The following is an 18,306-nucleotide window of genomic DNA, read 5'->3' as shown; positions in this document are numbered from 1 at the left end:
GGTATTGCGAGCGGTACTATGTACATATACAATATTGTATGATCAATAAACATCGTATCGTCCAAATTGCCGGCTAAGAATTCTTTCTTCACCTTTTCTCTGCCCCGTTCCGACGCAGAACGATGAATGAAGGCTCAATCGAGCTCCATTGAACAGGTGTGGCCGAGATTGGAGGAGAATCCCCCATATCGATGCGATACGGCGTGCTCCCCAAGCACGAGGCATGGAAGCCATGTTCTACCCTCAGTCGCCAGCAGATAGAGAGCTCACTATTTGTGAGCAGCCCAAGAGCCAGATATCTCCTCTGATGACTGATACGAGTTCGTACTACGAGAATAATCCGAAAAACTCACTGAAATAATTTCTGCCGCCTAAAATCGGGTTTGGCCACACTGTGCGTCGGCCAAATAAACCATGTAGGGCAGACTCACCCAGGGAGGGATGAGCAGGACCCGCAAGTCACTGAATCTCTAACGGAAATCCTCGATCATCGAAGTCAAATATTCGGATATGATCCGATTTTTCATGGTCGCATTCGAGAAAGTTCTGTTGCAAATCAAGCAGAAAGGAGCACACCGATCTAGTTCAGCGGGGATGAACCCCAGAATCAAGAAATCCTCATTGTACTGGCGAATTTCCTTCGAGGCGCCTTTCATCTTGAGGAATTTATATCTGGGAGCCTCAAGACAGATTAGGACGGCATTCGATTTTATGAGCAACTCTAAATGCCGAGAGGTCGAGATGAATTATGGCTGCAGCAATCATGTGCAAAGCGGGCCGGGAGATTCAGTCTATCATGGAGAAATCACATCTGCCTTCGGTGAGGAAAGAGGCCTCATATTCAATCCCGCTGATTCTGCGGGCTGGTCAACTTTCGGAAAGGGGGAAGCTAAAAGCAAAATCAAATACTTCAAACGCATTAAAGAGATGCCCGATGAAAGATGGGCGAAACGAATGCTGACCATGATCAGCATCAACAATGCCAGAGTCAAAGCCGTAGAGAGGATGAAAACGCTTTCATTGAAATATGACTGCGATAAGATAGTGATCGAACGGTCGGAAGCAGGCGGAGCCTGTCTGAACACATTCGGAAAGAATATGGAGGAGAAGATCCGAGATTTGGTCCATCGAGAATGGAGGGAGGACATGAGCGAAAAGCCCTGCCTCGCAAGGTATCGAAAACACAAGCAACGACGCGGTACCGTTGATAACATATACGACAATAGCAGAGGAAGTGTATTGCTTGCACAGGCGAGAGCCGGCTTCCTCAGAACCAGAAAATTCAGGTCAAGACTCGAAGAGATTGACCCGAGTCGCAGGATCTGTGGTCAGGAGGAGACTCTGGAGCACGTCCTGCTGGCATGCCATGAAAAGACATGTGGTGACGAAGAGATTCAAGAGCGGCTTGGGTTACATGAGGAGTCGGGCAGGCGAGTCATTGACGGTACTAAGCGGATTTTCGAGAGAGTGGAAAGATGGGAGGCGAAGCCACCCACACCCCAAGAGTGAAGCGTCACACAGTCTCCACCGAGATCATTCTCGTGACATGGTCTCGAGGTCATCGTGCTAATCACGCTCCGCTCCGAAGTCGCCAATTCCAATATCAAGGCTCGATTCCCGATATTCTAGTCTTCAGCGTCCACCCTTCAAAGTCGACCATTAATCACCTGGTGTTCGGATCATCTTCTCTTCCACTTGACGAGGACTGATGCTCGTACCGGATTTATGCGAGACGCGAGCGGTGGTGATGTTAAGAGCAGGGCTCCCTCTAATCGAATCAAGGCAATCGATGCATCAGATTTCCCCACGCCGAAGCAGAACTGATTACGCCGGAGTCCGTAAATCTCTTTCTGATTGAGACAGTGCACACTTTGAATCCAAGCAATCTGTCGTTTCGCAACCGGCTGACTTCCGTCAAGGATGTACCTGTCCTGAAATAAGTACTTCGGGTTCACGTTGCTCCCTGAAGGTTCAATTTAGAACAGTTGCGGGACACCTGCGGGAAAAATGATTGCCTGACCCTGAAATCATGGAGGCACCAGTCCCGCCATACATGCTTACGACGACGACGACGAATCTGACCCTCTAGTGTCTTGCATTGCTGACCCCTTATCGGAGATGTCAGTCGACACCTCTTGATCCTAATTCGGTACGGGGCTCCTGGGGACGTCTCGCTGTCCGGTTCGGACGTTCTCGAGTCGGGGTTACGCAGCTTTTGAATTTAGCCTGGAGGCGCGGCCGATCAATCCAGCTTCCGCTCTCGGAACAGAAGGCAGCTCTAAGAATCGTAGAGAACTCCCTGCGTTTATGAGTTTGCCCTGCCAAGAGCGCTCGCCTTCTTTCCAGAGTCACGACGGTCACATTTATGATTTACTACTCCCAAGGGACCAATCGACGAAGTAAACCACCTTCGAATTCAAAGGTCCGGAGAGCTTCGAGGAGTTGGCATCGGGCACGAAGAGTAGTTCACAGTTTATACCAGTGATTGGGGAGCCGAGTGCAGACCATGGACTTCGACGGTGTTTTGTCTCTTGTCGGGGATTTCGGGCGTTATCAGAAATGGATACTGTTACTTGTCTGTATCCCCTCGAGTCTCCCTCTGGCCGTCTCCGTCTTCAGTCACATCTTCGTTTCCGCGGTTCCCGAGCATCACTGTCACACGTCACTCACGGAAGAGAGGAGCACGCTTCTCAGAAGACGGCTGGCAGCATCAGAGGTACACCACAGTTCCGATCGGAGGAGCGAGATGCAGGAATGATATTGCGTACTTCGAATGCTTCGATGCTCCTGTCAAGGTCAAGTAAATCCAATGCCTATCCGCTATCCAATCGGAGATGGAAGTGAAGTTCTTTGCGGGTTTCGGCCAGGCCGTAAAACACGATGGGGCAATCGGTGTGAAGGTTCTAGAATACTTTGGATAGAACTGACAATTGCGGAATTATATCTAGGTCGTAAAATAGTCCCATGAGTTCTGTCAGCACCTTTATCGTATCAGGGTATTTGTGTCATCCGATTTCCCCGCCTTTTGCGAACTCAAGCCCTTAGCAGCACAATATGGGATAGGGACTCGGACAACGATCGCATGATCATCTCCCGCATGGGTATGGAGGGTTATGAGTCCCGAGCGTGGAAAACGCTCCCTGTCGGAGAACATAACCGGGCTCTTTTCCCGGGAATGCGTCTACTCCCTAATTGTTTCTTGAACTGTTACGATACGTGCCTCGGGGAAAACTGTCGAAATTCCCCGAGTAGGGATGCCCCCGGTTCAGGGATTATGCAGATTGAGTTACTTTGACCGCTCAGAAATCGGGACAGGACCCCCGAGTAGGGCTGTCAGAAACGAGAGAAGCTTGCGGAATGGAACCGATGGTCAGCTTCCGTCTGAGGTCAGCATCTAAACGGATCCTAGCGTCCGTGGCACTCGGCTCGAGCAGCGAGGGGAGCTCGGAGTCGGGAAACACGAAAACGCTAGAGAAATTTCGCTCTCAGGAGCCATCCCGCCGATTTTTTAGTGCTCAGTAAGTTTATATTCAACTGACGGAGCGACAAGACTACACAAACGACATCACCGACAGGTGGTCAGAGTGCTGCGACTTCTCTTAATTGAGTGGCCCTCGGGAGATTGGCATGGATGATGTGATCCGCCGCTCTTGCTAGCTCTTTCGAATCGTCAGCATATGTCATGAGTCATGGCCCATGACAGAAAACCTGCGTAATCCCGTAGACGCGGGCCTACGATGGCTAGAGCACCCGATACCGTATCTTCTATCTCGCGAACTCGAGAATAGACCTACGGGAAGAGTAGGACCAGGTCTTAGATGGAATACCGTCCCAAGCGTCGCACCTCCTAGTCTACCCCCATGAACCAATTTTCTGGCGCCGCCGCTGTCAATGCTTAAGAACTCTTCTTCAACTCCTCAGAGTTCTCGTGAAGCGCTGCAATCTCTATCCATCCCACGCGAAAACGGTGGTGGATTCTCGTCGTGCCGACGGTACGACGTCGATGTAAATGGTGTCATCGACCAATTAATTTCGGAGTCTGGATTTCTTAACTCCTCAATAATCGAAGATTACGTCGCGAGGAAGCACTGGTCTGTGATTCCTTGCTCGGATGGATGGGATTTCGAACAGTCAAATTATGGGGAAACCCTCGCTACAAAGGTGAGAAATCTAAGCTCGACCTTGGGCCATATGCGGGATGGCTTGCCTCACTTCGTCGAGTGGTTGCTACCGCTTCTATGTTATCCAGGTAATTCCTTCTCGAGGACCCGGCTTTCGGTAGCAGCTCAGGGAACTCGTAAATTTTCACACCGCAAACAGCTGTGCTGAGGAAACCCAATCGTAACACGAGCAAATGCTTCTCCATCGCTCATGCAAAAGGAATCATAAGAATCACCTCGCGCTTACAACAAATGCACCATGATCCACACAGTAGGCTCACTCTAGATTTGATTCCCCCCACAATGGGCCCTCGTTCCAATGGATCCGATAGAAATGCTTCCGAGTCGACAAGTGAGCGGGATCTTGTTGTCATTCCAGTTTAATGTCGTCTGCGATCAGGCTTGGTGGAGTTCTACGGCTCAGAGCGTCTTCTTCCTAGGCGGTACGATAGGTTGTTTCGTTTTCGGTTGGATCTCTGACAGGTGGGGCCGGAGACCGGCGTTCCTCCTCGTTCTGGCCGTGATGGCTACCGGGAACATCGCGCAAACCTTCCCGGCCAGTTATTTCGGCTACGCGGTCGTGAGGCTTTTCGTCGGGCTTACGTTTCCCAGCGCCTTCAACATGTCTTTCTTGATCGGTAAGTTCTGCGCCAACTTTGCAGCAATGAATCACATCGAAACACCTACCAGCTCGAATATCGGCGCTCAATGCGGACGGGAGACCATCGCGCATCAAGGGATGCTCATTCTACGGCACCCGAGTATCCTCGTCACGTAGTGCGGTGCTCAGAATCGTGAGGGAGCATCCCGGAAGAGGATGAGAATGTCCCTAGGATCAGCTCAATCGAAATCGAGAAACCCGAAGCCGGAGCCCCGATTCTTGAACGTGGTCTTTTCACTGCCCTCACTTTTTTTGCTCGATGGCGCATCCTGAGCAATACGATCTTGGAAAAGTGCGTCGAAAGGGCTGCGCCGCCTTCCAAATCCTCATCCATATCGTTTCCACGGACTATTTTATTGCCCGAGTCAAAGCGCCACGCTTCCTAGCTTTTGGGATATCCCATCTCAGGTACATGGACTGCAATAATTTCAGCCGCCGAAATGACTGGCTTAACGAGGCGGACTGTGCCGGCTCTTGCCTGTGCCATGATGGTGCCGCTCGGGATGATGCCGTACGCGTTGATTGCGAGTGTTATCAGACACTGGCAAACTCTTCAAGCTGTGACTTCCTTCCCTCTGGTTCTGCTCATCGTGTATTATTGGTTTGCCTCTATTCGATTTTGAAGGCATGATATACGGATACGTCATACACGTCTCATACTCCGCTTCATCTGGGCCTCCGTTTTCGGGGACCCCATCGAGGCCGAACTCATATTCATTTCCCATTCACGTCCCATCTCCGTCCCACGCGGTGCCATTCGCCTTCCCGAAATTCCAGGTTCGTGCCGGAGTCCCCTCGCTGGCTATTGTCGAAGGGACGGATAGTAGAAGCTGGAGCCCTGCTCGAGAAGATGGCCAGCGTCAATGGAGTCGCCCTGTCCACGGGAACACCGCAAGATAAGTTGGTGAGTTTCGGTTTCCGGATGGAAACGCGTCGAGTTTAGCTGTTGCTGAGGGATATACCTACAGCGATGCATCCGGAGGCAAGCGTGAGTGAAAGAGGAAAATATCTCTATTCTGATTGATTTCCAGCTGATCTACTGTACATCTTGCGCTCCGGAGGACGGGGGTGCGTCGCAATTTGATTTCTCCAGCATAGTGAAATACCCGAAGGTCGCGCTGAGGTTGTTGTTGATCTCCGTCGTGTGGACCGTTGGCTACATGGTGACTTTCTTTGAAGCTTCCGATCGATGAACACTTGGGTTTGCACAAGAATATTGAAGGAAACCCTCGAAAAACCTCACAGGTGTACAACGGGCTTAGTTTTGCTATGCCGGATTCGGTGGCGGAGCCCCATCTCGCTTTCTTCGTGAGCGGTCTGGCTGAAGTCCCGGGTGCTCTCCTCGGATGGGTCGTCATGGAGCGCTTTGGCCGGAAAGTCTCGATGCTTTGGAGCCTGTTCCTGAATGGCGTCTTCTGTTTAAGCACGGCATTTATCCCCGAAGGTGAGCCCGACGATGTTCAGGAATTCGGATGGCAGCCTGGCGGAAATCAGAGACTTGGGATCTGTCGAAGAGCTGAGGTTCATCTTCTATACGATCCTTTGCAGGCTTGCCGTGGCTAGCTTTTCTGATGCCGTCTCTTGCGAAAGTTTGCGTCACTTCGACAATCACAATTATTTACATGTTCGCGGGAGAGCTCTTCCCGACAGTGATTCGTGGCTTCTCGATTGGCGTGGCGACAACGGCCTCTCAGCTGGGGTTGGTGTTGTTACCGTACATCCTGAGTCTGGTGAGCATTTCTCTTTTATCCATCAGATTATCTGACCTCGCAAGGGGAAGAAGGATCCTCTCCAAGGATCCAAGCTAATACCGTACTATACAGATCTTTTTCGGCCTAATCACAGGGCGCGACTCATGGGAAGAACGTTACATTCGGGATTTTCGGCACCATGGCGATCCTCGCTTCGTTTCTGATGTTGGCTCTACCGGAAACACTGAACGCCCCGCTACCAATGACGATGCAGGATGCCGAAGATTATCGAGATTTTGTCAGGAGGGAGAGACGAAATAAACCTAGTCCTTGATTACTATTCGGAGATCATTGTAGCTCATTTGAAATATGCTCCTCCCTCTCTCTATAAGGATTGCATGAGATTCTCAAAACACTCGGACTAATATATTGCGCGCGTAATATCTAGGCATTTAAGAAATCCCGCAAGATTGTGCCAGGAGGTATTGTAGGCTCCGAAAGCGTAGGGAATCTCCGGGTCGATCAGGATGATCTCGGTTTGATTGAGAAATGGTGAGGTAACACCTCGTTCACCTTCATCAATTTGGGAGTGCCGGGAGCGGCTGATGAAGGAGTCAGCTATATCTCAGGGAATCGATATGAACGATCGAGCAGCAACTCTACCCGATTCCGCCAGTTCCGGCGCTCCGTCGATTTTTCAGGCGCCGGGGGACAAAGATGGGTAGCGGTTCGAGAAGACCTTTTTCTGGATTATCTACTACAGGCCTCGGAGAGTTCCTTTCTGACCACGACGCTTTCGCATGGAGTCGCCGATGCGCCAGAGGAGAATCGAGCTCCCCGTTATACAGATTTCCGAGGAACGGCATTTCGTCTCATCTTTTCCCCTGACTTCCCGGAAGTCTCTCAAGTCCAATATGGGATAGGGAGAAGCCATTAAGAATCAGTACACACATACAGAGTGGTCCAGATTTCTTTTTACGTTTTTTCTCGGAAACGGTGGTGTTTAGGGAAAAAAATGAGGTGAATCGATAGATCTCGTTATTTTGAGCAAGAAAAATGATGGGGCTCATTTCTCTAAAATCGATAGTTTCTGAGATATCGGCCCTTCAAGGATAAGGCTATTCTCTATGTCGTATTCGATGTGATATAGCAGTCAAATGTCACGCGATATGCCAAACCTCGAATCCACCTCGTCAGAGTCTTTCGCGAAGAGCGCAGACCGAGAGCGATCAACAGAGTTCTAATCTGGTCGATGAGGCGAGGATCGTGGGTAAAAACTGTTGACAGGACAGTGCCATGGAATACTCATTTGATGAAAGAACGATATGTTCGAAGTTCACGTTGCTTGTCGAAGGAACGCCGAACTTGCCACGGGGGCGTATCGACTCCGTTTCCCAGACCGAAACAACCTTCGAAACTCCGGCAGACTCTACGGCCGAAATCATTCCCGTCAGAGGACCTTGAAACGACTGTCATGGCTTTCGTAGGACTTCATTCCCAAGCATCTTCGAGGGAGAAGGCATCAACTTGCGGTACGGATCATTCCACGGTGCTCGATATCTTGCGGAAGCATAATTCGAAGCCCTTCAAGATAGCAAAAACCCACCATCGATGATCTATAAAGACGAAGGAATTTCTGTACATGGTTCATAGGACAACATGAAAGAGATCCTCGCATCTGCGAAAAAAAATTGTGGAGCGATGAATGCAATTTTAGCAGTCGGGCATTCTTCAAACGCAAAAATACTCATTATTGGTCCAAGACGAAACTGGCAAACTTCCGGATTACGAATCATAGGACCTCGCATCTCCGAGGGAACACTGAACGGCGAGGGTTATCAGAACTTCATCCAGAACGTATTGACGGTTATGGTAATTGCCGAAAGAATTATCACAAATCGACCTTAAGGCTGTAGCTTTGTTCAATTTCGCTCAAGCAACATAATAGCCAGCGATCCCGTGAATCACGCGGTTCCACGCGCGCGGACATTTTCGAAATCTAGATGCCTTCACTCTCTTCCGAAGGAGGTGGAGGAGCTTCTCGGAATGAAACTACGTCCATCATCGCACATACTAACAGACAGGAACATGGACAGTTCAGTGAGCGGCTGGATTCTGGAGTTTCTCCATGATCGCAACCCATTTCAATCGAGAATCTGTCGGTGAGCAATATAATAGACAGCGATCTCGTGAATCACGCGGCTCCACGCGAGCGAACATTTTCGAAATTCAGATGCCTTCACTGTCTTCCGAAGGAGGTGGAGGAGCTTCTCGGAATGAAACTACGTCCATCATCGCACATACTAACACACAGGAACATGGACACTTCAGTGAGCGGCTGGAAACTTGAGTTTCTCCATGATCGCAACACATTTCTGTCAAAATATTGTCGGTAAGCAATATAATAGCCAGCGATCTCGTGAATCACGCAGTTCCGCGCGCGCGAACATTTTCGAAATCTAGATGCCTTCACTCTCTTCCTAAGGAGGTGGAGGAGCTTCTCGGAATGAAACCACGCCCAACATCGCACATTCCGCGGTACATGACAACTCATCGCCGGACAACTCATCGCCGACAACTCATGGCCGGTGAAGTCGATGCTGAATCGGGTTTTCCTTCACATATATCGCTTTCGTGGAATCAACATCGAGGATCTGGGGCCTGCGCGAGCGGCCAGAGAAAGATGATATGACACCCATGCGGAGGAATGTCGCGCGAACGAAACTTCGTTTGCTCAGGATCGGTGCCTGATACTCTTTTGTTTTCAGTCTCTACTTTTCGCTGGAAAATAAAATGGCTTCTTCATCTGGCAACGTCTCGTTGGTCTGACAGCGTGTAAGGCAAGACTGCACACACTGGTAACGAGTGACTAAGTTCTCAGGGTATTGGGCGTGGACAGTGACGAGGCGGACCCCGCTGCGATAGAGTTAGCCATGAGAAGAATTTCTCTGATGCGAAGAGCTGTAGAATGCCAAGAGACCGCTCTGCAGTTGATCGAAGCTGCTTTCGAGACGTCGTCACACGCTGCGAAATTGACCCTGCCAAGCTGTGAGACGCTCTCAAGGACGATTAATCGCGCAAGAAGCCATGGTTACTGAAGCTGAACTCGTCCGACCGGTCGGAGTTCGCTCGCACTGGTCCATCAGCCCCCTGCGGAAAGTCTCGCGGTGCGCTTCAACTCCAAGTCGCGAGTGCTGTACTTTGCATGTTTTGAACGGTTTCAACTGATGCTTGGTGAAGACGTTGAGTACTGATGTGTGATCCGTTATCAACAATTCGTGAAAACACACCGATTCTCCGTTGACGAGTTTGCCACATTGCGAGGTATGTTGGAGGTGTCCGATCGCAGTCCACCAGGCGCCAGGCCTACTTGTATCATTCCCCCAACAATACTTTCGAAGCTTTTTCTAAGTAAGCAACGAAAGAGTTTAGATGGTAAATTCCCATGAGTGGCTCTCAATAAATTTCGATTCTGAATTGAGGACCTTGCTTGTTTCCTGAGAGATATGGTTTCCGGGATAGCACACCGAACATCGTTCTTCTTTTCGGAATCATGTTCGAATACACCGGAATCGATCGATCTCGACATCTCGACATTCTGAATGAAAAAATCACGGATTATGGTTCTTCAAAACTCATACAATCCGAGATACCGCCCGAGAATGGCCAGGACCATGGGAATCAATTGAATCGCAAACGGCTCATTCCGATTAGTTGTTCCAATCCGTTCAAGACGGATTGGGATACAGGCATGGCACAGATCATAAGCTTAGGTTCCGTTGGGAAGTCTCATTCAGGAAGCGAAGCTTTGCGAAGACCTCGATTCTCCGGAAATGGATTTCACAAATGTCGAGAAAAACTGACATGTTCGCTGCCTACGTGACATGTGGAAGAAATGCGACGGCGGCCGTTCAAGCTTACACGGAGTGTTTCCCGGATAGGAGAGCGCCATGCAGGCCCTACTTCCAACGCCTCGAAGTAAGCCTGAGGACTACAGGACGCTTCGATCGTTTGGCAAGATCCTATCCGAACGAAGGATTGGAAACAGCCGTGCTGGCCTACATCTCCGTGAGACCCGAAGCCTCATCACGTGAGGTTGCTGAACTGTGCTCAACGGATCATGCAACAATACTAACTGTGTTTCACAAGCATAATTTGAAACCCTTCATTGCAAAGTTCAACACTTGCGACTTGAAGATAGAGGGCGCCGCGAGACTTTCTGCAGGTGGCTCCTCGACCAGTGCGAGCGAAATCCGACCCTAACCTCGAAAATCCTATGGTCGGACGAGTTCAACTTTAGTAACCGTGGCTTCTTCAATCGAAAGAACACGCACTATTGGTCCACGGCGAAAAACGGGCGCTTCACCGTGACGAACGCCCAGGTGCGATTCAGTTTTAATGTTTGGTGTGGTCTCCTTGGGTCCCGTATAATCGGACCACACTTTTACAGCGGAACTCTGAACGGAGCTGAGGACCAAAGATTCCTACAGAATGAATTGATCGATTTCTTGGATAATAATTCGCCGCTCCAATTGCGCAGAGAGATGTTCTTCATGCAGGACGGAGCCCCAGCGCATAGCGCAGCAAGTAGCGTTAATACCCTCAGAAACATGTTCCCTGGGAGGCTTCTCTCAACGAATTGGGACATAAAGTGGCCGGCGAGGAGCCCTGACTTGACGCCACTGGATTTTATATCTGGGGGAAGGTGAAAGACGAAGTCTTCCACGTCAGTCATCTCCCCTACGAAACACTGGGCGATCTTAAGGCAAAACTTACCGAGGTTATCCGAAACATCGATGCGAGAGAAATTCGTCTGGCGACGCAATCGGCCGTCCGGAGGTGTCGGCTGTGTTTTACCCAATCGGGAAGTCAATTTGAACAATTTACGTGATTCATTATAAGAAATAAGAAACATCATCATTACTCGGTTGGGTGTTCTCATTACCGATGAGAAGAAAGAATTGTTCGTCAAGGTGGAGACAGACGACTTCGCCGAGTCCGAATTCCGCAAGAAGTCGACGGCTTGAGGTTCGAACACGTCTGGGGATCGGTACTGACAGCGGATGGTAGGGATGCCACGGATGGGTTCCTGATGCGGCTGATATCCCGTCGAAGGGGCCCCGTGATTTCGAGACCTGGGCAGCTCATATGCCGACGAAACTTCAGACCGGTGGCTGACCAGATTTTTTCCAAGGGCGAGGACGGGCGGCGATGGATGTATTTTCGGCGGGGCACTTCTGAGTCAGTGCGCTGCTTGCCCGATCGCCTCCCCTCCAAGACTCCGCTTCTAGTTGAGACGCACGAAATATGTTCTAATAATTGTAATAATAAACTAGTATTTATTGAAGAAAGGATTGCCGCCATAGGTCTCGAACATGGGAGTCAATAGCTTCTCGATCCGACTGTAGGCCGCTCTTGAATCGGCACATATGAATCTCACGACCCCGATTTCGTGCTTCGTCAACGAAGTGCAGAACACATTCTGACTTTCAGCTGCTACACCGTACTCTTCGCGCTTGGAGAGCTCTGTGAGTACACTCGTCTTGAGCTCTTTCACGAGGGTCGTTCCACCGTAAATTATCAATAGACCGAAAACGTCGAAGTTTTTCATGCGATCCGATATGCTCAGACCGTCGACCTTTTCAAGGACGAGGTTTTCACGCAGGACGAGCTCTTCGCCCAAGTAAATTTCGAGTAGGGTGTGCAAATAAGCGAATTGCCATCGTTCTTGGTAAGCAATCCGACCCGACGAGAACCAGTCGAGGTAAACGATGCTCGAAGTCGGATCTCGGAGGCGAATTTTCTGGGTTTGACTGGAAAGAAGACCAAATTCAGTGAAAGCAAATGACGGAGTCGGGGAATCGAGATCAAGTCAATAGGTCGGCCGATGCTCATGTCACAGCGAAGTTCCTCTCACTCACGTGTACTTGGATTCGGCAAAACAGACCATCAAATCAGGCAGAACGGAAAGCAAAGAGTTCCTCTCCACGGTGAAATCGTTGATTTGCCGGCAGACGCCGCTCCTGAGCGACTTGTACACTTTGTTGAAGGCTTGCGACGTCAATAAAATCGACGATCCCGTACCGCACTTGATTTTGAATTCCAAAGAATCGCCCGAAACTAAGCCGCCCCCGAAAACGACAGGATAGACCCACCGAGTAGGTTCTCCTTTCCTCACTCTCGGATGCGGTATGAAGAGCTGAAAACGGAATGTGTTCGCAATCGGGCAGAAACACTCGAAGTTTAGATTCCATTCCCACCGGGAGAATCGAGGTAATTTGCTGAATCGAACCGGGCACCAGGGGAGACCCTCTCGTAGCTAATTACCTTGTACGGGTAAGTGAAGAACAACTTGACGGGCTCACTCCATTCGTATGCCGTCTCCCCTGCAGCGCGAGATTTGAACTCAACGAAAGCTTCACACACCCTCGTCTGTCTACTAGAGTTGCAAGCGGTCATGGTAAGCAATCTAGGATTTCGGGAGAGCGTCGCGTGGAGCGACAGCCATCATCACCGCGTAGACATAGCTGTAAATCTGGAGGCCCCAGGGGAAACGCGAGTCGATAGAGATTAACTCGACAAAAATCCTCCTCATTTGATTCTATTGTAGCTCCTCGAAAACCCGGACCGATCGTCGAAAATCAATCTCCACCAAGGCGCTTTGAGCGTGGCAACGTGACAAAATCATCGATGCGCATTTTTTTCTTTGTTACGGAAGTCGAATTAGGGAGCAGTTTCTTCTCTAATTACTTCTCGGTACGTTTCCACTTTATTCATCAGCAGGGAACTTTACTGTAATAAATAGACAGTGGCGAAATATCAAATGCATCACAGGTTCAAGCCGAAGTTAGTCTGGCCGAAGAGCTTCTGAAGTCGAAAATTGCTCGTCGTCGTTTCCGAATTTCCGCACGGCCGGAATCCAACTGACTAGAATTTCTTCGTGTCATATTATCACAAAAGCGCACGAAAATGCGCTCTAGATTAGAAATGCGATCTCGGCTCCAACGAATCTATGGTCGAGAACGAGGCTCCATAACTTTCTCCTCTGTGTTTTTTTTGGGAAGATACTCATGACAATGAGTGAAAATGATCGATTCGATTGATGCATGAATGAAAACTTGATCGAAGGAGTTGGGACCGGAGATTTCAGCTCTACGTGGTTCCAAGACGATATCTGGTGAATCCCACTACGATTCACGGTATAAGAATGGCGTGAAGGAGCATCACACTCCGAAGCGATGAGAGACGATGCTGAAGTTCTACGATAGATGAGGTAGTAAGATGACTGCGATATCTGAGCTCATTCTGGAGAATCTCATCCATTCCCACCTCGAATGAGCTAGCGTTCATAGAAACTGACGATTCCTAGCTGAGATCGCGGACTCCGAGGCTAGAAGTCTATAAGAGTCTATTGCCCTTGAACTACTTGCATAAACTTCCTCAGCAAGGTCCAGTCCCCCTTGACTCCGATTTTGCCGCCCATATAGCCTTTCAGCGGAGACATCTTCCCGAGGACGATCAGCGTGAGATCGTCCGATGTCATTTCGAGGGTGACGTCTGGCTTAACACCTGCCACTTCGGCGGTGCCGGATTTCACGTCGACGTTTCCTAGAGAACCGAGAGACGAAATTAGCGCCTTCAGGGTCGAGTCCGATCCGGAGCTATTGAAATGAAATCGATTATAAGGGCGACCGTATCCGTTTCCTCACCCTTATCGAACAGGAGACAGACAGGGTACACCTCCTTCACGTTCCCTCCGGCTCCATGGAGCAAGAACTTGTAATTCGCGGTGATGTTGTTCATCGCCTCGTGACGGGATGAGTGGATGGCCAGTTGCTGAAGGACCATCGTCAGTTGGGTGAATTGACCATCATTCGGGACCGCGGGTACGATGTGGAGAGCACCCGCTGAAAGTAGAATTCATTACTTCCGATGTTCGAGCCGCTTGCTTTTCTGCACAAAATGAAATCCGACGACGGGGATCCTCAGCAGACAGGTGGTGGAAACGTACCTTTTGGAGGTTTTCCGTCCACAATTTTACCGAGGAGCTTCGGAGGTTTGTCTTCCTCATCGTCTCCGCCTAAGCCCAGGGCACTCTTGATGACTTTCACCAGGGGACTGATCGCGTTCATGGGTTCCGCTTCGCGTACGACTTGATCGAGTTGGCTGCAAGGAGAAAATACTCCAGTAATCGATCCCGAACAAAGATCGAGAGGGAGGAACTTAACTTCAACTCCACCGAACGGCTCAGCACCAGGGGCAGATCCACGAAAAATGTCGGTGGAGATAAAACATTAGAGAGGGTTCTCTGTCTCAGTCAGGTCTCCATAGAGATTTCTCTTGGATCCGCCTTTGCTTGAAGCTCTGCTCACATGGTCACTTTGATGACTTCAAGGCCCCACGGAACGATGCTGTCGTTGAGTTTTGTCTGCAACGGAGATCACCAGCATCAGGAACCCGACGCTCATTCAGCTCTAATAAGTTTCCACGTGAGTTCATAATGATTTAATATACGATGCTTCCGCCGAATCTCACCAGTAGTGATGATTCTAGGCTTTCTTTACGTCTCTCGAGGTCCTCTTGCTCTGCCATCCCAACCACAGATGAGAGGCAATGCTGACACAAAAGTTTCACCGTTGAATCCACCTCTCTGACTCGAGTCACGTACTGCACCGAATTCACCACCTGACAATCCAGCGAACATGATAACTCCACGACCGCTCCATCGCCCAGCAGGATCTGAAAAACAATAGAGATACTGCTATCGACAAACCGTAATATCAAGAGCGTGACTCAAGCTGGCTGGGAGCGGTGCTTTTCGTTTCCGATAGAAGAAAAACGAAAATGAGGGGTCTATCCGGAAAATAGCTTTGGGAAATGATCGAATGAATTGAGCGAAATTTCTCACCTGTCGGGGTTCGATCTCGATGGTCTGTGGCCTTAAGTCGATTTTGCGATGGTTATCCACACCGGGGAAGACTATCACAATGCCTGTGGTCCGAAAATAACAAAAATTATAATATAACTTCAGTGTCTGCAAGTTAGACTCCCGAGTTGATGATCCGCAAGCCGACATTCTACCGAGGGAGTTTTCGAGTCGAAATGAAACTCACCGGGACCTTGAACCGGCATCAGTTTTCCGAGACGAAATATCGCCATGCGCTCCAGAGATGTGACTCTCTGGAAACGGGGTAGAAATTCAATGGAGCGGTCAATTCAATACTAAGCAGCCGCTTTACGCTGAGTGAGAGCAGGGCTCAGAATCTATATCGAAACGCAACGCTCTCCTTCTTTTCAGTTCTCACCTTAACGCAGACCCATCCGGAGATGGGGAACGTCACTACTAGTACAACATAGCATAGGACCGTGACTATGGCTCGAAGCACAGCGCTCTGCCAAGGCTCTTGCTCGCACTCTGAAAAAATAACTCATTTCTAGTTTGGAATGAGAGCACAGGGGACGTCGGGTACCAACTCGCGAATCTACGAAGTCCCGGAGAAAGTATCGGAGGGGCGCCGATTCGGAACAGCTCCAGGAAAAATCAGCCGCTGTGCGCGCCGCGTTACGCGCACTCCATCGGATTCTGGTCGACGAATCTTCTGCACCGAAAGATTTTTTCCCGACTCAGGATCATCCATGAGCGGAGCTCCCCCGCTCGAAATACTCACCAGAGATGTCGACGACATAATCCTGATCATTATACTTGAAGACGGTTTTGTGCCGCCGCTCGTTATTGAACGTATGGGCAGACTTGAAGTCGAAGGCAGACGTATAATCGAAAACGAAGTCCTTGTCGACCTTATCCTCGTTTTTCGCCTTCTTGCAGAGGTAGTGCATGAGACGCACCATCTTGAGGTCGCTATGGAAGCATTCAAGGAGATTGAAACCGTGTCTCAGGCCAACATGTAGCTGATGGTTGGGCACAGCCAGGCTATTAGTGCCTGACTGTCAGGGAAGCGGATCAAAGATGGCGGCGGTGGGTGGCGTTGGCAAGGCCCACAGAGAGTCTGCGCCGCCGCGTGGCGCCTGGATACGATTGCGTCCTGCGCACCCTGAGAGAGACTCCTGGGAATCTCGTAGAGCTTTCGATAGAAGAAAACTCTCGGGAATGAGCTCCCTCAGAAATATTCTCGCGCTTCGCTCCGACGTGATCTCTCGGTACTGCTCCAGACAATCAGGAATGTCAATCGCTGCGCGGATCAGCTCCGACGAATGGAGCCGAACCGATCTTTGTCGCCGAAACGGATTTTGATACTTCGAAGAGTGAAGTGAGAAGAAGAATCCCAAGGATCTTGCCATACGAAGTGTCTGTCGTTTCGTCGTGAGCGATCGCTGGGCTGGATGAACAACTGGTGTGGCAAGGGTTGACTCTTTTCGGCGTTGGAGGCGGCTCGTCTCCGCCGCTACGGCCACACGGAACATTAAACAGTCGTTCGATATAAGCAGAGGGTACCGATTCCCTTTTTCCTGGTCAGATTGTAGCAAACGTGCATAGCCGCAACGACGTCGCGTAGCTCTCCTCAGCCCGATGACTCTCCCATGACACTTCACCTTCGTGGAGCACTCCGTGCTGAGTCTTAGGACATCTGCACACGAGTTCCACGCGTTTCCACCAAAATCGGGCCATGATTCTCACGATATTCGTGATCGTCGATTCGGTCAATTTGCGCTACTATTGAATGAGCAGCCAAGTCCTCAGGGAGGAGAGCCTGATCAGATGGTTCGGAACGATTGAAATGACACTAATCATTTATCTGCCTTGATTCGGGGCGAAAGCCATACCACGGATTTCTTAAAGCTTGTGAATCTCTCTACGCCCACGAGGAGAAGATTAATCACATGGGTCTCGTCCTTCGGTGCCGTGACCGAAATGAGTCCAGAGTTCGCAGAAGACGGCGGAAGCGCTTAAGCTTCCCTTCGAGTCGACGCGGATAATGACGCTGCTCCGCGAGAAAAAGGCACATGTGATTCAGGATATCGATTCTTTATCGATTGCGGTCCACGTCCACATGTATCGTGTCCGGCACTCTATCTTAACAATGGCTGCTATCAGTGTTAAAAAATCCTCAACGGATCGAGAATCATTGACCAAAGGTAGTTCGAGTGTTCCAATCACCGTTATTTTTGAAGAGATCCCGGAATCGTTTAAGCTCCTCCTCGCTGACCGCGAGAGCTCTTTTCGCTCGATTAGGCACTCCACGGTTTCCCCCCGCTGCAGATTGGACAACCCAGATCGGCTCGGAATCGAGTTTCTCGAAATGTATTCAGGTAAACATAAGAGGATGCTCGCTATAGTATGTATGAGAAATAAGAAATAAAAATAAAAACCAGCGCCAGATTCGTGCGAAAAAGCGCTGATGTAAGGGAAGAAATATGGTCGATGTTTGCTGCTGGACGTCTAACCGTCATGGGATAAAATTTCTAGCGGAGCCATGAAGCGATAACGGAGGTCGGAGCACCACTCGGGAGCGTATCAGAGGCTCTGAAAATCTTCCCACCTCATGCAATGAGTCCGATTCTGCGGCGGAGATCTTCCGGTCGGGCATGCCTAGTTCCGACCTATGGCATTACTCAAAGCTAAACTCCATACTCGCGGGGGAAACGAGAGGTAATCTCCATGGGCCGCCGCTTGCAGAAGCCTCCGAGAGTTAGCTCTTACACCTGGACTCGATAGGGAAGAAGGAAAAAGACATTGAATTGATCGGAGAGGGCATCCATTGCATCCGGTAACGGAGGAGTTCCGATAATGACTAAGAATCGATGATCATGGTTAGCTGAACTCACGATATTAGGA

At 49.9% G+C, this 18,306-nt stretch overlaps 4 protein-coding genes across 4 annotated transcripts; 2 read left to right on the top strand and 2 right to left on the bottom strand.

Moving 5' to 3' along the window:
- The first annotated feature begins 741 nt into the window (after positions 1–741).
- On the top strand, positions 742–1,509 carry LOC108864516 (uncharacterized). The gene has a single exon (XM_018640321.1). It carries the CDS (start codon positions 742–744, stop codon positions 1,507–1,509), a length of 768 nt encoding a protein of 255 aa, XP_018495837.1.
- Positions 1,510–2,395: 886 nt separating this feature from the next.
- LOC100902179 (organic cation transporter 1) lies at positions 2,396–9,263 on the top strand. Its single transcript, XM_018640320.2, has 11 exons — positions 2,396–2,716; positions 3,922–4,161; positions 4,540–4,798; positions 5,254–5,422; positions 5,599–5,725; positions 5,853–5,984; positions 6,067–6,265; positions 6,370–6,551; positions 6,667–6,810; positions 6,961–7,064; positions 9,164–9,263. The coding sequence occupies exons 1-11, from the start codon at positions 2,507–2,509 to the stop codon at positions 9,261–9,263; spliced, it is 1,866 nt and encodes a 621-aa protein (XP_018495836.2). The 5' UTR covers positions 2,396–2,506.
- A 2,581-nt stretch (positions 9,264–11,844) lies between these two features.
- Positions 11,845–12,971, bottom strand: LOC100902030 (urease accessory protein D). Its single transcript, XM_003745342.1, has 3 exons — positions 12,840–12,971; positions 12,434–12,711; positions 11,845–12,325 (listed from the first exon to the last, which is right to left on the bottom strand). Exons 1-3 carry the CDS (start codon positions 12,969–12,971, stop codon positions 11,845–11,847), a joined length of 891 nt encoding a protein of 296 aa, XP_003745390.1.
- A 779-nt stretch (positions 12,972–13,750) lies between these two features.
- Positions 13,751–16,453, bottom strand: LOC100901883 (stomatin-like protein 1). The gene is made up of 9 exons (XM_018640329.1): positions 16,181–16,453; positions 15,818–15,927; positions 15,626–15,692; positions 15,421–15,503; positions 15,048–15,251; positions 14,885–14,940; positions 14,524–14,678; positions 14,222–14,419; positions 13,751–14,120 (listed from the first exon to the last, which is right to left on the bottom strand). The coding sequence occupies exons 1-9, from the start codon at positions 16,359–16,361 to the stop codon at positions 13,921–13,923; spliced, it is 1,254 nt and encodes a 417-aa protein (XP_018495845.1). The 5' UTR covers positions 16,362–16,453; the 3' UTR covers positions 13,751–13,920.
- Between the last annotated feature and the right edge of the window lie 1,853 nt (positions 16,454–18,306).

This window comes from Galendromus occidentalis, unplaced genomic scaffold (assembly GCF_000255335.2).
Source record: "Galendromus occidentalis unplaced genomic scaffold, Mocc_1.1 scf7180000077481, whole genome shotgun sequence".
In the NCBI taxonomy this organism is placed as follows: domain Eukaryota; kingdom Metazoa; phylum Arthropoda; class Arachnida; order Mesostigmata; family Phytoseiidae; genus Galendromus; species Galendromus occidentalis.
The sequence above is the reverse complement of the archived record's forward strand: the minus strand, read 5'-3'. Positions and strand labels throughout refer to the sequence as shown.

Coding starts and splice junctions, on each gene's coding strand:
- LOC108864516 (XM_018640321.1), top strand. CDS start 742: ATGAATTATGGCTGCAGCAATCATGTGCAAAGCGGGCCGGGAGATTCA.
- LOC100902179 (XM_018640320.2), top strand. CDS start 2,507: ATGGACTTCGACGGTGTTTTGTCTCTTGTCGGGGATTTCGGGCGTTAT. Junction 4,799..5,253: donor CAACATGTCTTTCTTGATCG/GTAAGTTCTGCG, acceptor CAATAATTTCAG/CCGCCGAAATGACTGGCTTA. Junction 6,266..6,369: donor CACGGCATTTATCCCCGAAG/GTGAGCCCGACG, acceptor GATCCTTTGCAG/GCTTGCCGTGGCTAGCTTTT.
- LOC100902030 (XM_003745342.1), bottom strand. CDS start 12,971: ATGACCGCTTGCAACTCTAGTAGACAGACGAGGGTGTGTGAAGCTTTC. Junction 12,712..12,839: donor TCTTCACTTACCCGTACAAG/GTAATTAGCTAC, acceptor TTCCGTTTTCAG/CTCTTCATACCGCATCCGAG. Junction 12,326..12,433: donor TTTGCCGAATCCAAGTACAC/GTGAGTGAGAGG, acceptor TCTTCTTTCCAG/TCAAACCCAGAAAATTCGCC.
- LOC100901883 (XM_018640329.1), bottom strand. CDS start 16,361: ATGGTGCGTCTCATGCACTACCTCTGCAAGAAGGCGAAAAACGAGGAT. Junction 15,928..16,180: donor TTATGTCGTCGACATCTCTG/GTGAGTATTTCG, acceptor TTATTTTTTCAG/AGTGCGAGCAAGAGCCTTGG. Junction 14,941..15,047: donor GCCTAGAATCATCACTACTG/GTGAGATTCGGC, acceptor TCTCCGTTGCAG/ACAAAACTCAACGACAGCAT.